This window comes from Mytilus trossulus, chromosome 6 (genome assembly GCF_036588685.1).
Source record: "Mytilus trossulus isolate FHL-02 chromosome 6, PNRI_Mtr1.1.1.hap1, whole genome shotgun sequence".
Lineage (NCBI taxonomy): Eukaryota > Metazoa > Mollusca > Bivalvia > Mytilida > Mytilidae > Mytilus > Mytilus trossulus.
In genome coordinates this window covers 7,085,907-7,104,816 of record NC_086378.1, presented here as the reverse complement: position 1 = coordinate 7,104,816, position 18,910 = coordinate 7,085,907, and the positions used below count along the sequence as shown (strand labels likewise).

The window sequence follows — 18,910 nt, the reverse complement described above, 5'->3', positions numbered from 1 at the left end:
AAATCGTTTTATTAGCTCATTCAAAATTCTTTTCTTCAAGTATGCAAAAGTTGAATTGCTTTTTTCAAAGTATATAAGTGAAAATACAGAATTTAAGAGCTTGGATATCAGTAGGTCAGAATATGTTGATTATTTGAATAACCATATAATCAGCATTTTATTTCTGTAAAAAACCTAGACAAAAGTAATAGTATTCATTCATTGATGAAAATAAGGAGATATGGTTAATATACCAATCATAGACATGAGTTTTATTGCAAGCACTTCATTGCAGTTCTATGGAATGCATGTCAAAGGTTTTTTTTATGTTTAAGGTTTAAAGATGAAATATATGAGCTAAGAAATGAAAATTAATGGATAAATGTTTATGGACTTATGGAAATTCAGTGTAAGTACTCTCATACCTATAGTACTGTTTGGAGTTTAATAAAATTATAAAACATGCCTGCAACATTGCGGTACAATTGGGCAAGGATTGAAATAAAGAGGTTTTTTTTAAATTTCTCAGGCAGTACATCGACTGGGCATGGGCGTAAGTGTATATGACATGGATCGATAACTGTCTCCAAATGGGTTATTTTCTCAAAAATTGACATTTTCTGTTGACAAAAAGATTATTTCAATGACAGATTTACTTCATTTATACAACATATCACAAATATTTTAGAGTTTTTATGGTTTCCAAGGAGATGAGGCTCAATGAAGATTTATGTCAATTTTTAGTAATTTCTCCAATAAATTTAGAAATCTTTTTGAGTTGCAAAATTTTTTGAAAAAGTTATCTCCCTATAGAAATGTTTATAAAATGAAAATATCAACATAGTATCCAGTTCTTATTGGAGTAAAATGGAATTGATGTATGGGTTGACATCATATTAGTTTAGCATTGCTAGCTGAATCAATAAAAAACACAACATTGGACACACTTATTTAGCCAACATATTAAAGTCTTTGTTTATCGAACTTCATGTCGAGAGTTACATCAACAATATCTTTTATAAGTGAAACAATCATTGCAGATAGATTCTTTTTGCTGGAAATGTTAATAATTAGAAGGATCAACATGGTTAGCTCTCTTTCATCTTCATTTCTTATTGAAGTTTTATGAAATCCATGTTTATAATAAATAAAAAGGTTGAAATCTGCATTCATTCGTTGAGTTTGAATATTTGAATTAATCAAATAATGGTTTTGATTTATCTCCATTTGAAATACTAAAATAGAAAATCATTGAAAGCCTCTTGAGTCTATGTTTCTTGTGGAAGTTTACCAGTGTTCTCAGTCTATTTTATGTATATACATGTATTTATAAAAAGCATTGGAAATTTTGAGAGGATAGTATATCTAGCTTTGATGAATTCCTGTCATATACCAAGTTCAAGATAAATTCTACTGAGTTATGATACTGGTGTCTAATTGATGTATGAAGATAAAAGTATGAAATTTAGCAGGAAAAAAGCCAACTAATGAAGCTGCATCATTTCTATGCTTCACATCCAATTATAAATCTTCCACAATAAATGTAATAAAACAGAGAAAGAATTTCAGACAGAACTAAAAAAACTAAAAGTAGTATCAAGCTATTTGGTGTTTGATGTACAAATTTTCAATTAGGAAAAATAATTGGAACTGAAGAAGTTCAAGATTTCAACACAACATTGTCAGATAGGTTAACACAAATAATTGGAAGTGAATAAGTTCAAGATTTCAACACAATATGTCAGTTATTCAAGGTTACTATAGAAAACAGATTATCTTAGGTAGACACAATCAAATAACAAATCTAAGTGGAAAATCTTTATTTACTTCAAATCCTTGGAAGAAGATAGAATTAGAATTAATACTCTCTGCGGCCTCTTTAGATATGTAATTTAAGCATGTCATTATCTTGATATTAAATGCATGGTGAAGTTTGCTGGCTGTTGATTCAATCTGCTACATTCTATATGTATTTGATTTTTAAGTCGGTTTCGTGCGCAGATACAACCCAAAGACTCTTATTTGGTCTGATTGTTTATTACATGATCTCTTTCTTAAATTTCAACCCATTGATATATTTGACATAGCAAAGTGAATCCATTCCAGCTGCATGCTTTATATTGAGTTCAGCTTTTTCAACTGATTTTTATAGTTTGTTCTTTTTATTTTGTACCATAACACGACTGTCTCAGGTTCTAATTTCTGTATGTGCCTGTCCTGAGTCAGGAGCCTGAAACTCAGTTGTTGACTGTTGTCAAGTGTTGCTCTGTAACATATGTTTGTGTATTGTACATCAATCAGGTAGCTGGTTTTCTCTTTTCAAATGGTTTGCATTTCAGGGCCTTCATAAAGCAATCATACCACATCTTGTTATTACTTTGTGTAGGTCGTCCGTCGTCCATCGTTGTTAACTTTTACAAAAAAAATCTTTTTTGAAACTACTTGGCCAAATTAAACCAAACTTGGCAGCAATCATCATTGGGGTATTTAGTTTTAAAAATGTGTCCATTGACCTGGCCAACCAGCCAAGATGGCCGCCATGGCTAAAAGTAGAACATAGAGGAAAATGCCATTTTTGGCTGATCACTCAAAAAGCAAAGAATTTAGAGCAAATCTGACTGGGGTAACATTGTTTATCAGGTTGCTGCCCCTGAATTGGTAATTGTAAGGAAAGTTGACTGCTTTTGGTTATTATCTTGTTATTATTATAGATAGAGATAAACTGAAAATGGCAATAATGTTCAGCAAAGTAAGATCTACAAATAAGTCAACATGACCATATGGTCAGTTGACCCCTTTAGGAATTATTGCCCTTTATAGTCAATTTTTAACAATTTTTCGTAAATCTTAGTAATCTTTTACAAAAATATTCTCCTCTGAAATTAAACCAAACTTGGCCACAACTATCATTTGGGTATCTAGTTTAGAAAATGTGTGGCGTGACCCGGTCAACCAACCAAGATGGCTGCCACGGCTAAAAATAGAACATAGGGGTAAAATTCAACGCAAATCAAACAGAAGTGAAATTGTTTATCAGGTCAAAATCTATCTGCCCTGAAATTTTCAGATGAATTGTTTGGTCGCTGCCTCTGAACTGGTAATTTTAAGGAAATTTTGCTGATTTGGTCATTATCTTGAATATTATTATAGATAGAGATAAACTTTAAAATACAATAAATGTTGACAAAGTAAGATCTATAAATAAGTCAACATGATGGAAATTGTCAGTTGACTCCTTTAGGAGTTATTGCCCTTTATAGTCAAGTTTTAACCATTTTTTCGTAAATCTTAGTAATCTTTTACAAAATTCTTCTCCTCTGAAACTACTGGGCTTAGTTAATTATAGATGAAGATAATTGTAAGCAGCTAGAATGTTCAGTAAATTAAGATGTACAAACACATCACCAAAACACAATTTTGTCAAGAATCCATCTGCGTCCTTTGTTTAATATTCACATAGACCAAGGTGAGCGACACAGGCTCTTTAGAGCCTCTAGTTTTCAATATGTAACACCACTTAATCTCTACCAATTGGCCATCATGTAAACTGGTAATTTTCTTTCAGATTGGGGCCATAATTATCTCTCTCTAATAGCATCTTGATAAAGAAATTAGCTATTAATGTACTTTGAATTGCTTGTTCTCTTCAATGTTACCACTTAATCTCTACTAAATGGCCATTATATAAGAACTTAGCTTGCTCTTCGATGATCTCTGACTCTTTGATAAGTGTTCCACTCTTGTGATTTTGTTACAATGTACATAGTGATGCTTTAAATTTATCCATGTGCATAATATTAGTTACAAAGTGTGCTAATGACCTAATATGGTATATATGGTGTCAGTAAATTCCATATGGGGTGAGAGTGAACTTAGTGAGTACTGATGAATTTGACTGGCTTTTCTGTATAAATAGTCACTTATTAGAAAATGTAAATATATATAGTTTCATGTATAAATAGTTTTACCGATTCACTCATGAATTGACAGGCTTTTCTGTATCAGTAGTCACTTATGAGAAATTGTAAATATAAATAGTTTTATGTGCATAAGACGTCAGTGATTCAGGTGCTAAGGGATTAATTTATCATCCAAAAATAATTTGAAGAACAGTATAAAAATTGCTAATTAATTGTCTCACTGACTTCACCATTTATCATTTTCTTGTTTTTATTGTCTCAAAGGTTTTATATTTTTAGCTCTCCAAAAATTGGTCAAGAGATTATTCTAGAACATATGTTGTTTGCATGGAAATCACATCATTTGTTTTGTTTTTGTTTTTTTTTAAGTTGAACTCTATTATTCTACAATTGGATTGATTGATTGTTATTTGGTTAATTTCAACTGGCAAAAATAAGATTGATTGAATTTATTATCAGACAAATGTACAAACAAAATTGTAAAGTGATTTGTACTATGTGATGTTTTTGTAATTGCAAGAGTAATAAAAACTCAACAATATTTGTAGTAAATAACATTTTATTACTGGCAACATTTTATTTGTTGTTATGTCAGAATCTTCTTTATTACAATAAAAATATAAAGAAGAATCTGAGTTTTAAAAAACTTGCCATAATACTTTAAATAAGCTTTTACATCTAAAGCAATAATATGAAAATTAATGTCAGAATTTAAAAGTTTGGAGTAAGATTTTAATCATGTTTATAATGGTATATCCATAATTATGAAGATGATTTGGAATAAATGAAGAGTTGAAAGATGAAACAAAATTGATAATCTGTTAAATGAGATTTGTTATCTTTATTTCTTCACCTTTAAGTAACTTCTGCATGAAAAGAAACTTTCAAACATATACCGCTTTAAATGAAATAATCAAAATATCTCTATGAAAAGCTCATCTATGTTGTTTTCAATTACAACCATAAAGTTAAAAAAAAAGTATCTTGAAGTAAAATGAAAATAATTTGAAATAAATTATATGAAAGTGTTTGAAAATTGATGTTAATGTAGATGCACAGCTATAGCTTATAAGTTATGTATATTTTATTGTAATAAACAATAAATATTAATTATTCTTGTGAAACACAAACCTGCCATCCAAACATACCTAGATGGCAGAAAGAATGGATTGCCTCGTTTTTTTCACTTATTTTTTTTAGTACATTTGTAGACAAAGTTACAAAGAAACTAATTATTTATGAAAAGCAATGAATGATGGTCTGTGAAAATTCATAATACATTATATCCTATAAATGTTAATTGAAACAAAGGAACACATTTGTTATAATACCTCTCTTTCTCTACATTTAAAACAACATATCATCACTTATCTACACTTCAATTGTTTTTGGGTGAAGATGGCATAAAATACAATCAAAACCCTACAGTACTAACTTGATATCTAAATCTTCCAAGGTTCATCACTACTTTTGAGATACACAAAATATAGTGCACAGATCAAAACATTCTATACATCCTATCCATGAACATTTCAAGAAATTTATCAATGAAATCTATGCTCATATATTCAAGTTACAAAATGATGATATATACTAATGTCATGAAAATTACATAAATTTTTTTCAAGGTGCAAGAATCTTATATCTGTTAAAAGAATCAGTGATGGCATTGAAAAATTCATCTTTAAAATATTTAGACATTTAGTATATTGTTTACAATGGTTAATTGGTTTTCAGGCAACTTACCTGATTGTTCGTTGCTTACCTTCTTAAAAGATGAAAAAGGAATGCATGTTTTGAAAATAAAGTTTAGACTTGATATATGTTCTATTTTATTTGCATCACTCATGATGATGATAGGAGATTTTAACAACCTTGACTTATTAAGAACTGTTGTTTGGGATCTTTTATATCCTCTGAAGTTGCTGAATTGATTCCTCTCATTATTATTAATAAATATTTCTTTCAAATGCCAATATCATGAGGAATAAAGTTTGGGAGTAATAATGAAACTTAAACATTTGTTTTTCTTTCACTGATTTCATAAATTTCACAGATTTTAAGAAATTTAAGAAACATTTACAGCTAAAAACTCATCTTGTAAAATACTGAAACAAAATATTCAACCAGTTGCCCTATACATGTTAAAAACCATTGAATATATATATATATTAAAAGTCTCAAAAGTAAATAGCCATCCCCTAAAACAGAGTGACAATTTTCATCAGATAAGCAAAGAAAGAGTTTCAGCTAAAAGTCTGCATTTTTGCCCATTCTATAATTTTTTGTTACATAAAGAAAACTTGAAAAATTATGTAAAAGGAATTTTAAGTGATTAAAACCCTTGTAATCATTTATCATGAAAATCACAGCTTGACAATTCTAAAAATAGATTGCAGACTATCAGTCTTAGCATTATAGACAAATTCTATACAAGATTACAACATAAAACAATGATAATACAAATAGAAATTATGAATTAAGATATTATGATATTAGTATGTTGGAATATTTAGCGAGAGATTAGATTTTATGTTTTATATTACATTATAGTTTTTGTCTGCAGTTCCGGAAATGCTTCATATCTAAATGTAGTGTACTTGCTAACCTAAATATTGAGTTGTTATATAAACTGGCCTTGTTTTTAACCTAAATCTACATTTAGCTGCGCCCATTTGTATAACAGTAAGCTATGTCCTTGCTTATTTTGATTAAGCTCAATTCATTGAAAAAATGTACATGTATAAATTGAAAAAAAAATATTGTAAAAAGTTAGCAGTAATAAATAATAGTAAAAAATGATTGAGCATTTATTTGTTTATTCACGGTTATTGTAGTCCGTATAATAGGTTCTACTTGGTCTTATTTTCATTTCAGTTTTAGCTAACTGCTTTCCTTTCCACTCGTTCCAAGAAATAGTTTTATCTGCTGGATTGGAATCATTTGTATATTTTCCGTTCAGTATCGTAACATAGCATGCGTTAAACCACCATCCACACTGCCATTCTTTAGCACAGCTGTAATTATGAAATTTATCGTTGTCTTTGTCAACGGTACTAAATTTCATATTGTTATGTTTAATTAAGCTATCCCTAGCACTGCCCTTAAATCCTCGCACTTCCAATCGATACTGGTCACGTTCTCCGTCTATTTTAAAACTTTCATAAGATGCATAAACTTTGTTGTCTTCAAAGTCCCATAGGTCAACTCTAAGTTCATAATGCCCTTGATTAGTAAGCAGAAACATATTATCTAATCCAATCCAGTATTCAGATGCAATATTGCCAAATCCCTCACGATATTCTTTCCAAAACAAGTTGAAATCTACTTTTCCGTTAAATCGTTTTTGTATAACTAACCATCCTCCTGGAGGTGTGTCCATATCACACCAGACGGGAATGGAACATGAAGAATAAAGTGGTGTTATATGGTAGATTCCACTCGTCTTGTAACCTTTCTCATACACCTCCTGACAGTCTGAAATACAAATATATAATATTATAGATGCAATGATTTAAATAAGGTATAAGATAAAAATCATTTAGACAGCAGTTTAACAATGAAAGACATACATATAGCTTCAGATAATACTTAGCATTAGATTTATACCAGGTTTGTACCAACATGAGCAACACGATGGGTGCCACATGTGGAGCAGAATCCCTCAGCCTACCCTGGTACCCTACAAAAGCACCAGAGATCAACCCAAGTTTGTGGCTGGGTTTGTGTTGCTCAGACTTTAGTTTTCTATGTTGCGTTTTTGTATGTATGTTTGGTGATCATTTTTCTTTTTTAGCCATGGTGTTGTTTGAATGTCCTTTTGGTTAAAAAAAATAGAATATGATAAATAAATTCATGACACAAAATCCCTTCTCATTTTGACTGAACTTAAAACAAAGAAACAACACCTTAATTGCTGCTCTTCAACAGAAGGATTGTGTCAGGAATTCAAATTATAGTAAAAGATCAAATAGATATAGGAAGATGTGGTGTGAGTGCCAATGAGACAACTCTCCATCCAAATAACAATTTAAAAATTAAACCATTATAGGTTAAAGTACGGCCTTCAACACGGAGCCTTGGCTCACACCGAACAACAAGCTATAAAGGGCCCCAAAATTACTAGTGTAAAACCATTCAAACGGGAAAACCAACGGTCTAATCTATATAAACAAAACGAGAAACAAGAAACACGTATATATTACATAAACAAACGACAACTACTGTACATCAGATTCCTGACTTAGGACAGGTGTAAACATTTTCAAGTTCAAGAGGGCGCCACCCACACAAATTTGTGAAGAATTCTGTGCTTGATTTTGATGACTCTGCACCTGTGCATTGAAACGCAGATGGGGGTTATTTACAGTTAATATGAACTGATTACAAAAAATGTAAATTGTTATATAGAATAAGAAGATGTGGTATGAGTGCCAATGAGACAACTCTCCATCCAAGTCACAATTTATACATTGCAAAAGTAAACCATAATAGGTCAAAATACGGCTTTCAACACATAATAATTTTCCTGGGGATATAAGGATTTTCTTTTACCATTTCAGGCACAAGTTCTTTATTTTGATGCAATAGGACATTATTTGGACAATATTGCATTGTAATGTGCCAAGAAATTACAAATGGCAGATAGAAGGGTAGCGTGACCGAAAACTATGTGCCAGGCAGTTGAGAATTCCGGAAACAATACATGTCTCATACAGAGATTATAAGTAGCATAAAACATTTCAAGAAGATATATTACTTTACTTTTAGTATGACATAATTTAACAGAACAAAATGATTCGTTTTCATGTCTTAAGAGTATTATCCATATATCTATATAACATAAGAATTGTGTCATATCAAGAAGTGCCAAACAAATTATTTTGAATAAAGTAAACATGTAGTAAATCATGTACCATATCACATTTTCATATTATTTCTTTGATGGTAAATTGAAAATAAGTAAAATGCTAAAGTAGGCAGTTTTTCAATTATGCAATACTATGATATCTTAATATTTTTATAGACTTTATAGAATGCTGAACAAAGAAATGTATATGTTTGTTAACCATCAGGTTTTTTTTACCCCGTATTTAGTGCTGCACTCCAAAGTTTCCTTTTTATAGTACATTTTTAAAAATTTGAAAAAAAATTATAACCATTTGATTTAAAACCTGACTTTCATCCTCCCAACCTCTAGAGTAATGATATTTTAGACTAAGTGATTTGGATAATATGAGTCTGACATCACATGGAACATAGAAGGAAACCAAATGATATTAGACAAAAGATAAAGAGAGAGATACATGAATGATGTTGTAAGAGTAATTCAGCACTTGATAGTTGACTCGTAGAAGTATTTTAACATAAATAAACATGAGTGAATATGTTTTAAGATGTCCTATGATTGATATTTTATAGTGTGATGTTATACACTATTATTTCAAGTTAGGGTGAAGGTTGGTACCTGTTTAAATGTTTAAACCTGCTGCATTTGTTAGCACCTCTCCTAAGTCAGGAACTTGTTGGTCAGTAGTTGGTGTTTGTTGATGTGGTTCATAAGTGTTTCTTGTTTCTGTTTTTTATAAGCCTGTCAAAATTTTGACAGGACATATTATGGTATACAAATGATCTGTTGCCTGTCTGTCTGTCCGTCTGTCTGTCCGGCGTAAAAATGTCGCACTGTAACTTGAGAACAACTTTTCCAAATTTCATGCAAAAACAATATATTGTTATTGCTTAAAACTTTCTCAGAAACTATTTATGATTATTGCATAAAACTTCCACACAGGACGTTGGGTGTATCATGCACTCATGGCGCAGCTGTTTATTTTTGTATAGATAAGACCTTTGTTATCCTGTTTGAATGGTTTAACACAAGTCATTTTTGGGGCCTTTTATAGCTTGTTGCTATAGCCAAGGCTCCGTTTCAAAGCCTGTACCTTGACCTATAATGGTTTGCCTTTAACAAATTGTGACTTGGATGGAAAGTTGTCTCATTGGCACTCATACCACATCTTCTTATATCTATAAGTGATGTAAGCAAGAAACACTTATTATACAGGCACTTTGATTACAAATTGCCAATTAATTACATATCATGGATTTCTGATAAGTCACGAAACATTATTTTTCAGACTTTTTTGTTAGAAATGTTGGTATCTTTTAACCACAGTAACCACAGAATGTTCAGCATAATGATTAGTATAACAGGATCTGAGTAATTATTAATTAATTACATGTTTTGCAAGTGCTTGATCATGCAGTATCAACACATACAACATGTAAACAAATGTACTAATTAATATGCAGTTATTATGTGTCAGTAGTAATATGCATTTCCGCTAACACTTAAATACATATTTATCTTATTTGCTACTGTGCTGTAATTTCCTTTAATACTTGAAATTTTATTTTATCATATTTGTACATATTACATAAAAGGACCATTTCTTTATGATATATACTTGACATCGTCTGTGGTTGACACAGTGCTTGAACTGTTACAACACTGAGACTGGTAAAAACTTCTACCATTAAAGAAAGGAATTTTCATTTCATTTTTTCAGTGGGAAATGATAAGTTAGAAATTGAAAATAATTATCAGAATTGAATTCAAGCTAAGAAAGACATTTCTTCTTCTAGTATTGTAATACACTTGACATTATTTTGAGGAATTTCGGTGATATTCATTATCAGCAGATCTTTGTGTTTTTTTTCTTTTTATCTTTAAGATGTGTTAGAGATAGTGCCATAGGCAAAGGTACTGAGTATGGATGTTATGATGTCTTTTTGAAAGGTGTGTCATGAAATAGTTAAATGTATTCTTAACAAAGAACCCCAGAGCTGCATCAATTTGTCTTAGTTTTGTTTATCTGTTTAATAGCAAAATTATTTTGAGTCTGATGACTCAATTTTGATATATGTAATTGTTATACGTTTTCTGGATATAGCTTTTTGAACTGATACTGAAGCATAAAATCAGACTAAAGAACATAGATGTTTTCAGCTGAATCAAATACTGTAAATTCAGAAATATCATTGGGATGTTTTTATTAATATAAAAAATCGATAGTATTAGGTTCACAATAATAAAAAATTGAGAAAAAGATAACAAAAAAAAATCACTAACAATCTGCTGTTCACATCCCCAGACCCTTTAAGCCTTAAACCTAAATCCATTGCAATACAGTTGTGAAATATATTCATATGTACCTTCCACTTCTTGAAAAAAACATAAATTTTCATGAATAGTTGTAAAAATGCAATGCACTTTTTTTTTTTAATCATTCCTTATAGTTTACAAGTGAAGAAATTCTTCTTGTAGTGGCTTTCAAGTTTAATCAAACAATTTGAGTGGGAAGTGCTTTCTGACAGTTGTTTGTAGTAGATCATAGTTTTGACTATTGAGGAACATGTTTGTACTTTTAAAAATTATACAGAATGTAATTTTATTTCTTGTTCAAACCTATAATTCAGTGGATAGCTGCTTCTTTCATTTCTTGTTTTTGTCTATAACATGCTAAGATATATTTTTAATTGCTTTCCCTCTCTTTGAACTTAGATCAACGTGTAAAGTTTATCAGATTTATAGGTGCTGTTTAATGTCATCGGCCCAGGTGTTTAAATATTTGTTTCTTTAACTTACATAAGATAAAGCATAAAGGCTGTAGAAATCTTCATTAATTGAATTTAAAGCTTTTTCAACTCTTAAAATTTGTCCCTTTTTTTTTTCTTTAATCAATTTATTTGAATTGTCTCTATACAAAATAGTTTAGTTCTATTCACCTGCTCTATGATATATTTGTAACAGTGATTGGGGCAGGACCTTATTGTGGGACGTCAAGATTGGGTGTTTTTAAGCTCAGGATTTCTGGATTGACCCTTTCAAAATCCGGGATTTCTTTTTTCGAATTTAAGGATGTCGGGATTTATTTATTTTTTAGGTTCGGGACCTCTGGATTTCATGTTTTTAAGCCTGGGATTTTGAGATCAGGACCCCCCTGACCCCATCCCCCCTCAACAGTGGTAAGGCATGAAATAAATTGTATTGTATTGTAGATATGCTTTATCTCAATTTTTGCTGGAACTGAAGTTCAGAATTTTCACGATATTTGTTCCCTGGTGGTCTTTGAAGAAAACCTGCTAGTCATCGCTATTATTTTGATTTCAAAAAACTAAAATTGTGTCATTCAATGTTAAAACGCTTGGTGGTTTAAACCTTGGGACCAGCATTCTTGGAGAATACTGAATAAATATTAGTAAAATAAAATTTCAAAATGAGTAGAAATACAATCCTGCTTCCCACAACTTGAATAACAGAAGATAGCATATTACATGTGATTCTTGGCAATGGATACATGTCCTTTATGGTCAAATTATTTATTTTCCTATAGTCAACGCACCATCTGACAGAACTATCCTTCTTAAGGACTAAAACCACAGATGATGACTAGGCAGATGAAGATGGTCTCACAACTCTTTTTAATGGTTTGATGTTAGTTACGCATGGTACCATTTTTGCATATATTTACTATTATAATCAAATACTGTTGGTCATTCATTACAATCACAGACAGAAATAAAACCTAATTTGTCAGATTTTTGGAACATGCCAGAGTTTTGATCAAGCACTCACACATCATAAGTTTGGTAAGATATTACAACCTGTCATGTAGATGCTTGTTTATCTGACTGCAAAGATAGCTGCATTTACATTCAAGTGTTGACTGCATATTTTGAAATCAGATATTTAAAAAAAATTATGTAACAGATTAAAACTGTAAAAATTTATGAATGACTGTAATCAACTTTTGTGAGGGTGTACTGAATAGCGATAAGTTGAATCTTAAAAAAGGGCATTCATTCATAGCCTAGGCGTAGCAAACTTTGAGTCAGTGTATTTAAAAGTTTCTGACAGTTTTAGTTTTCAGAGACCCAGCTGCCTAATTTGAGTCTGATTAATTCATTAGATCACCTACCAAAAATGAGTGGTGTACGTACACGTGAACCGTAAAATGGGACAAGGGGAGGGGGTGGAACTTCTCTATATTCTTAAAGTTTAATTCAATATTTGTTTTTGCCAAAAAGTGTGGGAGATTTGTTTTCAGAGCTCCAATGCCAGTGAAAATACATTGCCATTATCATCAATAAGTTGTGGTTAGGTGATAACATTCCTTCAGCACATATTCAACCCATGGTGTACTTGGATTCATTGCTGGAAGTGATTTAAATTAAAAAAAAAAAAAAGGATAATTTATCTTGAAGTTCCACTATGAAGATATCATGCATATGGGGAAAGGGGAAATGGTATACATTTTATGGAAGAAACAAGTCAAGGGAGAAAGCGTGGCGGATAAAATAGATTTAAAGGTTAAAAAATCTGTATGCAAAGTTAGATTATAAGAAAGGATTATTACTGGAGGAGTAAGAGGTGATATATTTGTGAGCAGAGACACCAAAAAAATGTATATATTTGATATTAACGAAGCTCTTTATCTTATCTACTGGTAATGAATCACTGAGAGACTAAGTGAAAAATATCATTAGATCATGCTGATTTTATGGTAAAATAAATCATAAGCTAATTGGAAAACATCTAAGGATTGTCAGGATTAACATAGAATTTGCAGCATTTCTGAATTTTATACAAAATGGAGAATTTCTGGTATTGCAGACTTTTTGTTCTGTAATTTTTGTGAATCTTATTTTTGTTTTTGTAGGTAAATGAGTTTGCCCTTGGTTCATTTTGGTTACAAAGTTTTTGGTGCAATTTCAGCTATGTCTATAGAGTATAACAATTTGTTATAAAGTGCAGTTGCTGCCAGTTGAAGCAATAACACATATTATACTGCAATAATATTTTCACATATTTCTTATTAAAAGGATTTCTGTGTTTTTTTTCTAATCAAGTGCTCCTTTATCATTGTTCAAGACATTGCTACCATGCATTGCAAATGTTTTGAATAATCTCATTTTTGTATGTGACAGAGTAGTACTGTTTAGATTAAAATTAGGGCCCCATGGGCTTATTTTTAGTCCCTTTAGTAATCACTCTGTCTGTTTGTAGTCATTTGGGTACTTCTTTGTCAATTTACCAGCAGTCACAGTTTCCATAATTTTTTGGCATACCAGTTTTTTTTCATGTCTTGTTAATCACAGTACCAATATAAAGAATGAAACTATACAAAATATTCTTAGAAAATGCCAAACTTGTCATACTTTTAAAGTTTCATAGACTTATATTACTGAACATTTACAATATTGCTTTGCTATTAAAAATCATTAAGACAAGGTACATGCCATTATAATGCAAGCATCACTCATACTTAATGGTGTAGATAATTTTTAAGAATTACAGAATTCTGTGACTGTTCTCTACTTAATTCAATGTTAATTTATCTGTGACCAGTTTACAGTGAAAAGAGAAGAAACCAACAACTCCCCTTAATTAAACACAAACCTAACAAAGCATGTTCATCAAAATTATAAATGTGACAATATGATAGGCAAAAAATATATATATAAATATATATAAAATATATTTATATTTATATTGATGATTATATATTCTTAAAATGTTTATTAAATTGAATAAAATAAATACAGGGGAATATCTATTAAGAAAATCATGACCTTGTAAAAGGTTGTTCAATTGACCGCTGGGTTGCATATAACATGTTTACATGCAGACCAGGTGGTGACATATAGCAATAACAATTAGTTATAACACTGGACATACGTGTATTCTTCGAACATCAATTTCCAGGTTGGTCAAAACATGTCAATTAGAGTCAACTTAATAGATATTCATCCCTGTATCTTTAGAATCAAAACTATAATGGTCAAGTTAATAGAAACCTTGACGCTGTTTATATTCTGTATATATACTTGTGTATTTTATTATATTGGACACATCGACTTATGCAGCAGTTAATAAAACTTGTAACAAACATCTTGTTATATATATTCTTTCTGAAAATAAGCTTCGTTTTCTTGCAATATGAATGAAAGCTGGCCGTAGCCAATTGTATTCAATGGTTTATTATTGGCCTCAGTGGTCAACTTCACATGGCCTTGACTTTAGTGGTCAACTCAATAAGGTCATCACTAGTTGACCCTATTATTGACCTCAGAAGTCATCTTCAAAGGACCATCATATTGGTTGACCATTACTAGTGGACCCAATTATTGACCTTTGTGGTAATTTTCAGAGGGTCCATGGGTTTCCATGTTGGTGGCTTAAGTGATCATCTTCCAAGGACCATCATAAATATTACTCCTAGTATATTCCTGAGTTGTTTTGTCAAAGGGTCATCTGTCACAGATTGACCATCTTAAGTGTTGGCCGCAGTGCTTCACATTTTGGTTGAATAACCTGTTAGGTCTTATACAGGGTAAAATGTCAATGTACTTTACAAATACTAGATAAGTAACCTCTACATAAAACTGCAATAAAAAGGTTAAAAACACCCAGTTTATAGCTTTTAGAGAGCTTTATTCAACAATTGATACCTTTGATTGATGTTGAACAACTAAATTACATTTTATAGCCTAACAAGTACCATAAAATTACCCATGTCAGCTTCAGCAATCTTGTTTGTCTTAGATACCAAGGACATGCACCTTGATAAGATATCATTGAAGAACAGACAAAATTTCAAAATCAGCTGAGCATTAAGTGGAAAGTTTTTCTGCTTCTTTTACCTGTCAGTTTATGAGAGGTAAATGCCAGTCAGCAGCCAGTGTAGTGGAAAATAAATCTTTTATTTCTCTGCTCAGCTGTTTGTGAACTCAGGAAACTATAAAGCAAACAATCTTGAAATTGCAAATAGGAGGTAAATACACAAAGTAAACATCGAGATTTGAGAAAAAAGGATACAAGGAATGATTTTATTATTTGATGGTATGTTACATACCATACCAACCACCCACACTCAACTCTCTGCAAAAATGAACATTCAAACGGAAACTTAAGTTTTTATTTTGAATGCTGTATAGACAAAATGTAATTATATGTCATTGTGTTTCTTACCCGTCCCCACAACCTTTGCTTACACATCTTCATTCAATCAAATGAAATTGCTTCCTAAAATAGGAGAGAACTCATTCCTGTTGTGATTTACTTTGATAGTAAAAGAAACAAGTGTACTTATATTGATTCAGATAACCTATGCTTACACATCTTGAATGAAATTGCTTCCTTAAATAGGAGCGAACTCATTCCTGTTTTAATCTACCGTACTTTGATAGTAAACAAAACAATTCTAACTTTAATCCTGAGGTTGGTGTTATTAGTTTTCAACTTTATGACTGATCTTTGAGTAAGTTATTTGTATAACTGACAGTAACTATTGATGTACCCTGTCAGACACATTATCAAACAGATCTTGTTTACACAAAAATACAAATTGGTACATTGATAGATATCTATTTGAAGATAAGTATAGAAAATGGATCTTCATTGCTTGACTGTTTTATCTTCATTAAAAGTTTGTATATTAGGAGTAAAACTAACACTTGTTGTTAAGAAATGACTGACATCTAGTTACTATAGTTGTTTACTTTTAATTTTGTTGGAATCGAAACCTTCAGAATTGATCAAAAATAGATCTTGCAGTGACATTATTGTACATGTAATGCATTTACTATCAATCCTTATGATTAGAACTGATTCACCAGCAAATGACTGAACTAAAGAAAAGGATAGAACTTCTTCACCTGCAGTAATTTTGCAAATAAAACATATTTTTTTTGCATAATTTGGTTTACCTTTTTTTCTTTTCTTTTTTTTTTTTTTTTTTTTTAGATATTTTTAAATAATATATCTAATTAACACTCTGAAAGCTACAAATAGCTAATTTTGACCTCCAGATGCGTTTTTTTTTAGGTTTTGAATTATAACGTATTGTGTCTGCCCGATATCTCTTTTTATTCATACCAGGAACAGAGTGAAAGGTCTTCAAAAATAGATATGTTTCTTCAAAGTACGTATGTAAAACTTCAAATTTCTCAATGTTCAAAAAGAAATTTTCATATTTTCTATGCATTTTTTCTCAAGGTATACAAGTTATCAAATATGTTTGTTAAAAGGGCAGTTTTAAACATCTGTTGTTTTTCCAGATGATCAATCAAAGCTGACTTGTTATATGTTTGTAAGTCAAATGTTAGTACGCCACAAGTTTGAATGAAATATTTGTATAAAAGAAAATTATCATAATACTTTCATGCTTGCGATACTGTCACATCATATAAGGTTACAGTTAAAAACACGTTATAAGTCACCTATCTTTTTATTATTTTATTATATATTAACATCATGTAAAATTAAGCGTGCTTCAAATACTGTATATAAAGATGCTATACTTTAAAGACTGATTAAATTATTTTCACATTTCACGGATGAAAAGTAATATTATGAATTAAATAATATTTCAGTATGAAACTTGATGCTCCTTTTTCAGATATTGTTTGATAAAGTTATTCAGTAAGCTAGAACAGTTTAAGAGGCCGCTGAAATCTTTACTGTGGAGAACTTTATAATGCATGAGAACTTCCTTATGTCGGTCTGTATATTTCTGGCATTTTATTATAAGGTTGGTCAATCATGTTACACAGCCTACACAATATTTAAGATTCTTATGAATTAGAGACCATGAGTCTTGAAAAACATTGATTTTCTTGCTTAAGCCTGTACCGTGAAAGTGAAAAAAACAATTAAGTTGAGATGACCAATGATAATCTGTTTATCACTATTTTACCTCTGACGACATTGTCAATTTCATGTCAATTTCGTTTCCAACGCAATGTACCTCCTAAGTTCTAGTAATAATTTTCTATCTCAAGCAGTAGCATTGATATGAAAAATTATTGCAAAAATAGATGAAAGGAAATATGCACAAAAAAGCGAATTCCATTATAGTGTAGTTCTATGGGTCTGAAGTTTTGACTGACACCCTCTTTTCATATGTCTCTCTATAAAGAAATAGGTTTTTTCAGGTTGTTTTTTCAGTATTCCCCAGAAAATAAAAAGATCTTATATATTACTTTAAAATTTAAACCATCAATAATGCATCTCTTTCTGTCTTGTTAAGAGATAGATAATATTGGAGTGTCCTTGGCCTCTCTTGCCCACAAATTAAGGGTGCATTTCGATCTAACACAAACGATGGAAACACACATGTTTTAATTATTTGTTTCTAGCATACATTTGCAAAGTTTACATAAACTTTGACAAACTATGCACTTGTTAAAAATGTGTCTTCAGTTTGTCGTTCATTGTTTGTTAGAACAAACGCTACATTTGTTTCTAATTTCACCCTGTTTAAACTATGTATTTGTTTTTACGTTTGTCAAAGGTCTGTTTACCAACAACATGTGCATGCATTATTGAAAGTTCAAACAGGGTCACTAAACTGATTCCTACTTTTGTAGTGTTTAGAAAACAACAACAAACGCCACACAACGTTTACAAAATTTTTGGTTAGAAAGAAATGCTCTCTAAGTTAACTTGTCCTGTTATATGTTTATCTTCTGATCTCTATCATTACTGGCTAAAACTGTTTTTAGAGACTAGATAATTGGTCTTTAAAATAATGCAGTCTACATTTTTCATTTTAAATTATACAATTTTGGTATAATTGAGTGTTTGATGATGTAATGAAAGGTTTATTGGTGATGCCACACATAGTTCTTAGTTATTTATTAGGGTTAAGTGTTTTAGATGATAGTGGGTTAACCTTTGATCTTAACAAATTGGAAGTGAGCATCTAAAACAGATAAGGCAGATTGTTGTATTTTTATCAATTAGTATCGTGTACTTTGTTGTAAAGAAAAACTGTTTATTTTTATTGTTCAGTAAGTTTTTCTGTTAATTGACATGTTTAAGAGCTCTTCTCTATAATTGAAGTGGCAAAGATATCATTGAAATTCTAGAAATCTTATTTTGAAAAATATTTAGAATAAGTCAAAATAAATTGGATATTTAACATATTTTTTTACCTTTTACCTTT

General features: G+C 30.6%; 2 protein-coding genes across 2 annotated transcripts in view; one reads left to right on the top strand and one right to left on the bottom strand.

The window, feature by feature from the left end:
• The window catches only part of LOC134720679 (protein disulfide-isomerase TMX3-like), a 184,928-nt gene that overhangs the window by 18,422 nt on the left and 147,596 nt on the right, over positions 1–18,910 (top strand). The window lies entirely within an intron of this gene.
• LOC134720680 (fibrinogen-like protein 1) overlaps positions 4,513–18,910 on the bottom strand; it is a 31,314-nt gene continuing 16,916 nt past the window's right edge. Inside the window, exon 2 of the mRNA XM_063583103.1 lies at positions 4,513–7,376. Coding sequence (XP_063439173.1) covers positions 6,718–7,376 — 659 coding nt within the window. The 3' untranslated portion in view covers positions 4,513–6,717. The remainder of the gene's footprint in view (positions 7,377–18,910) is intronic.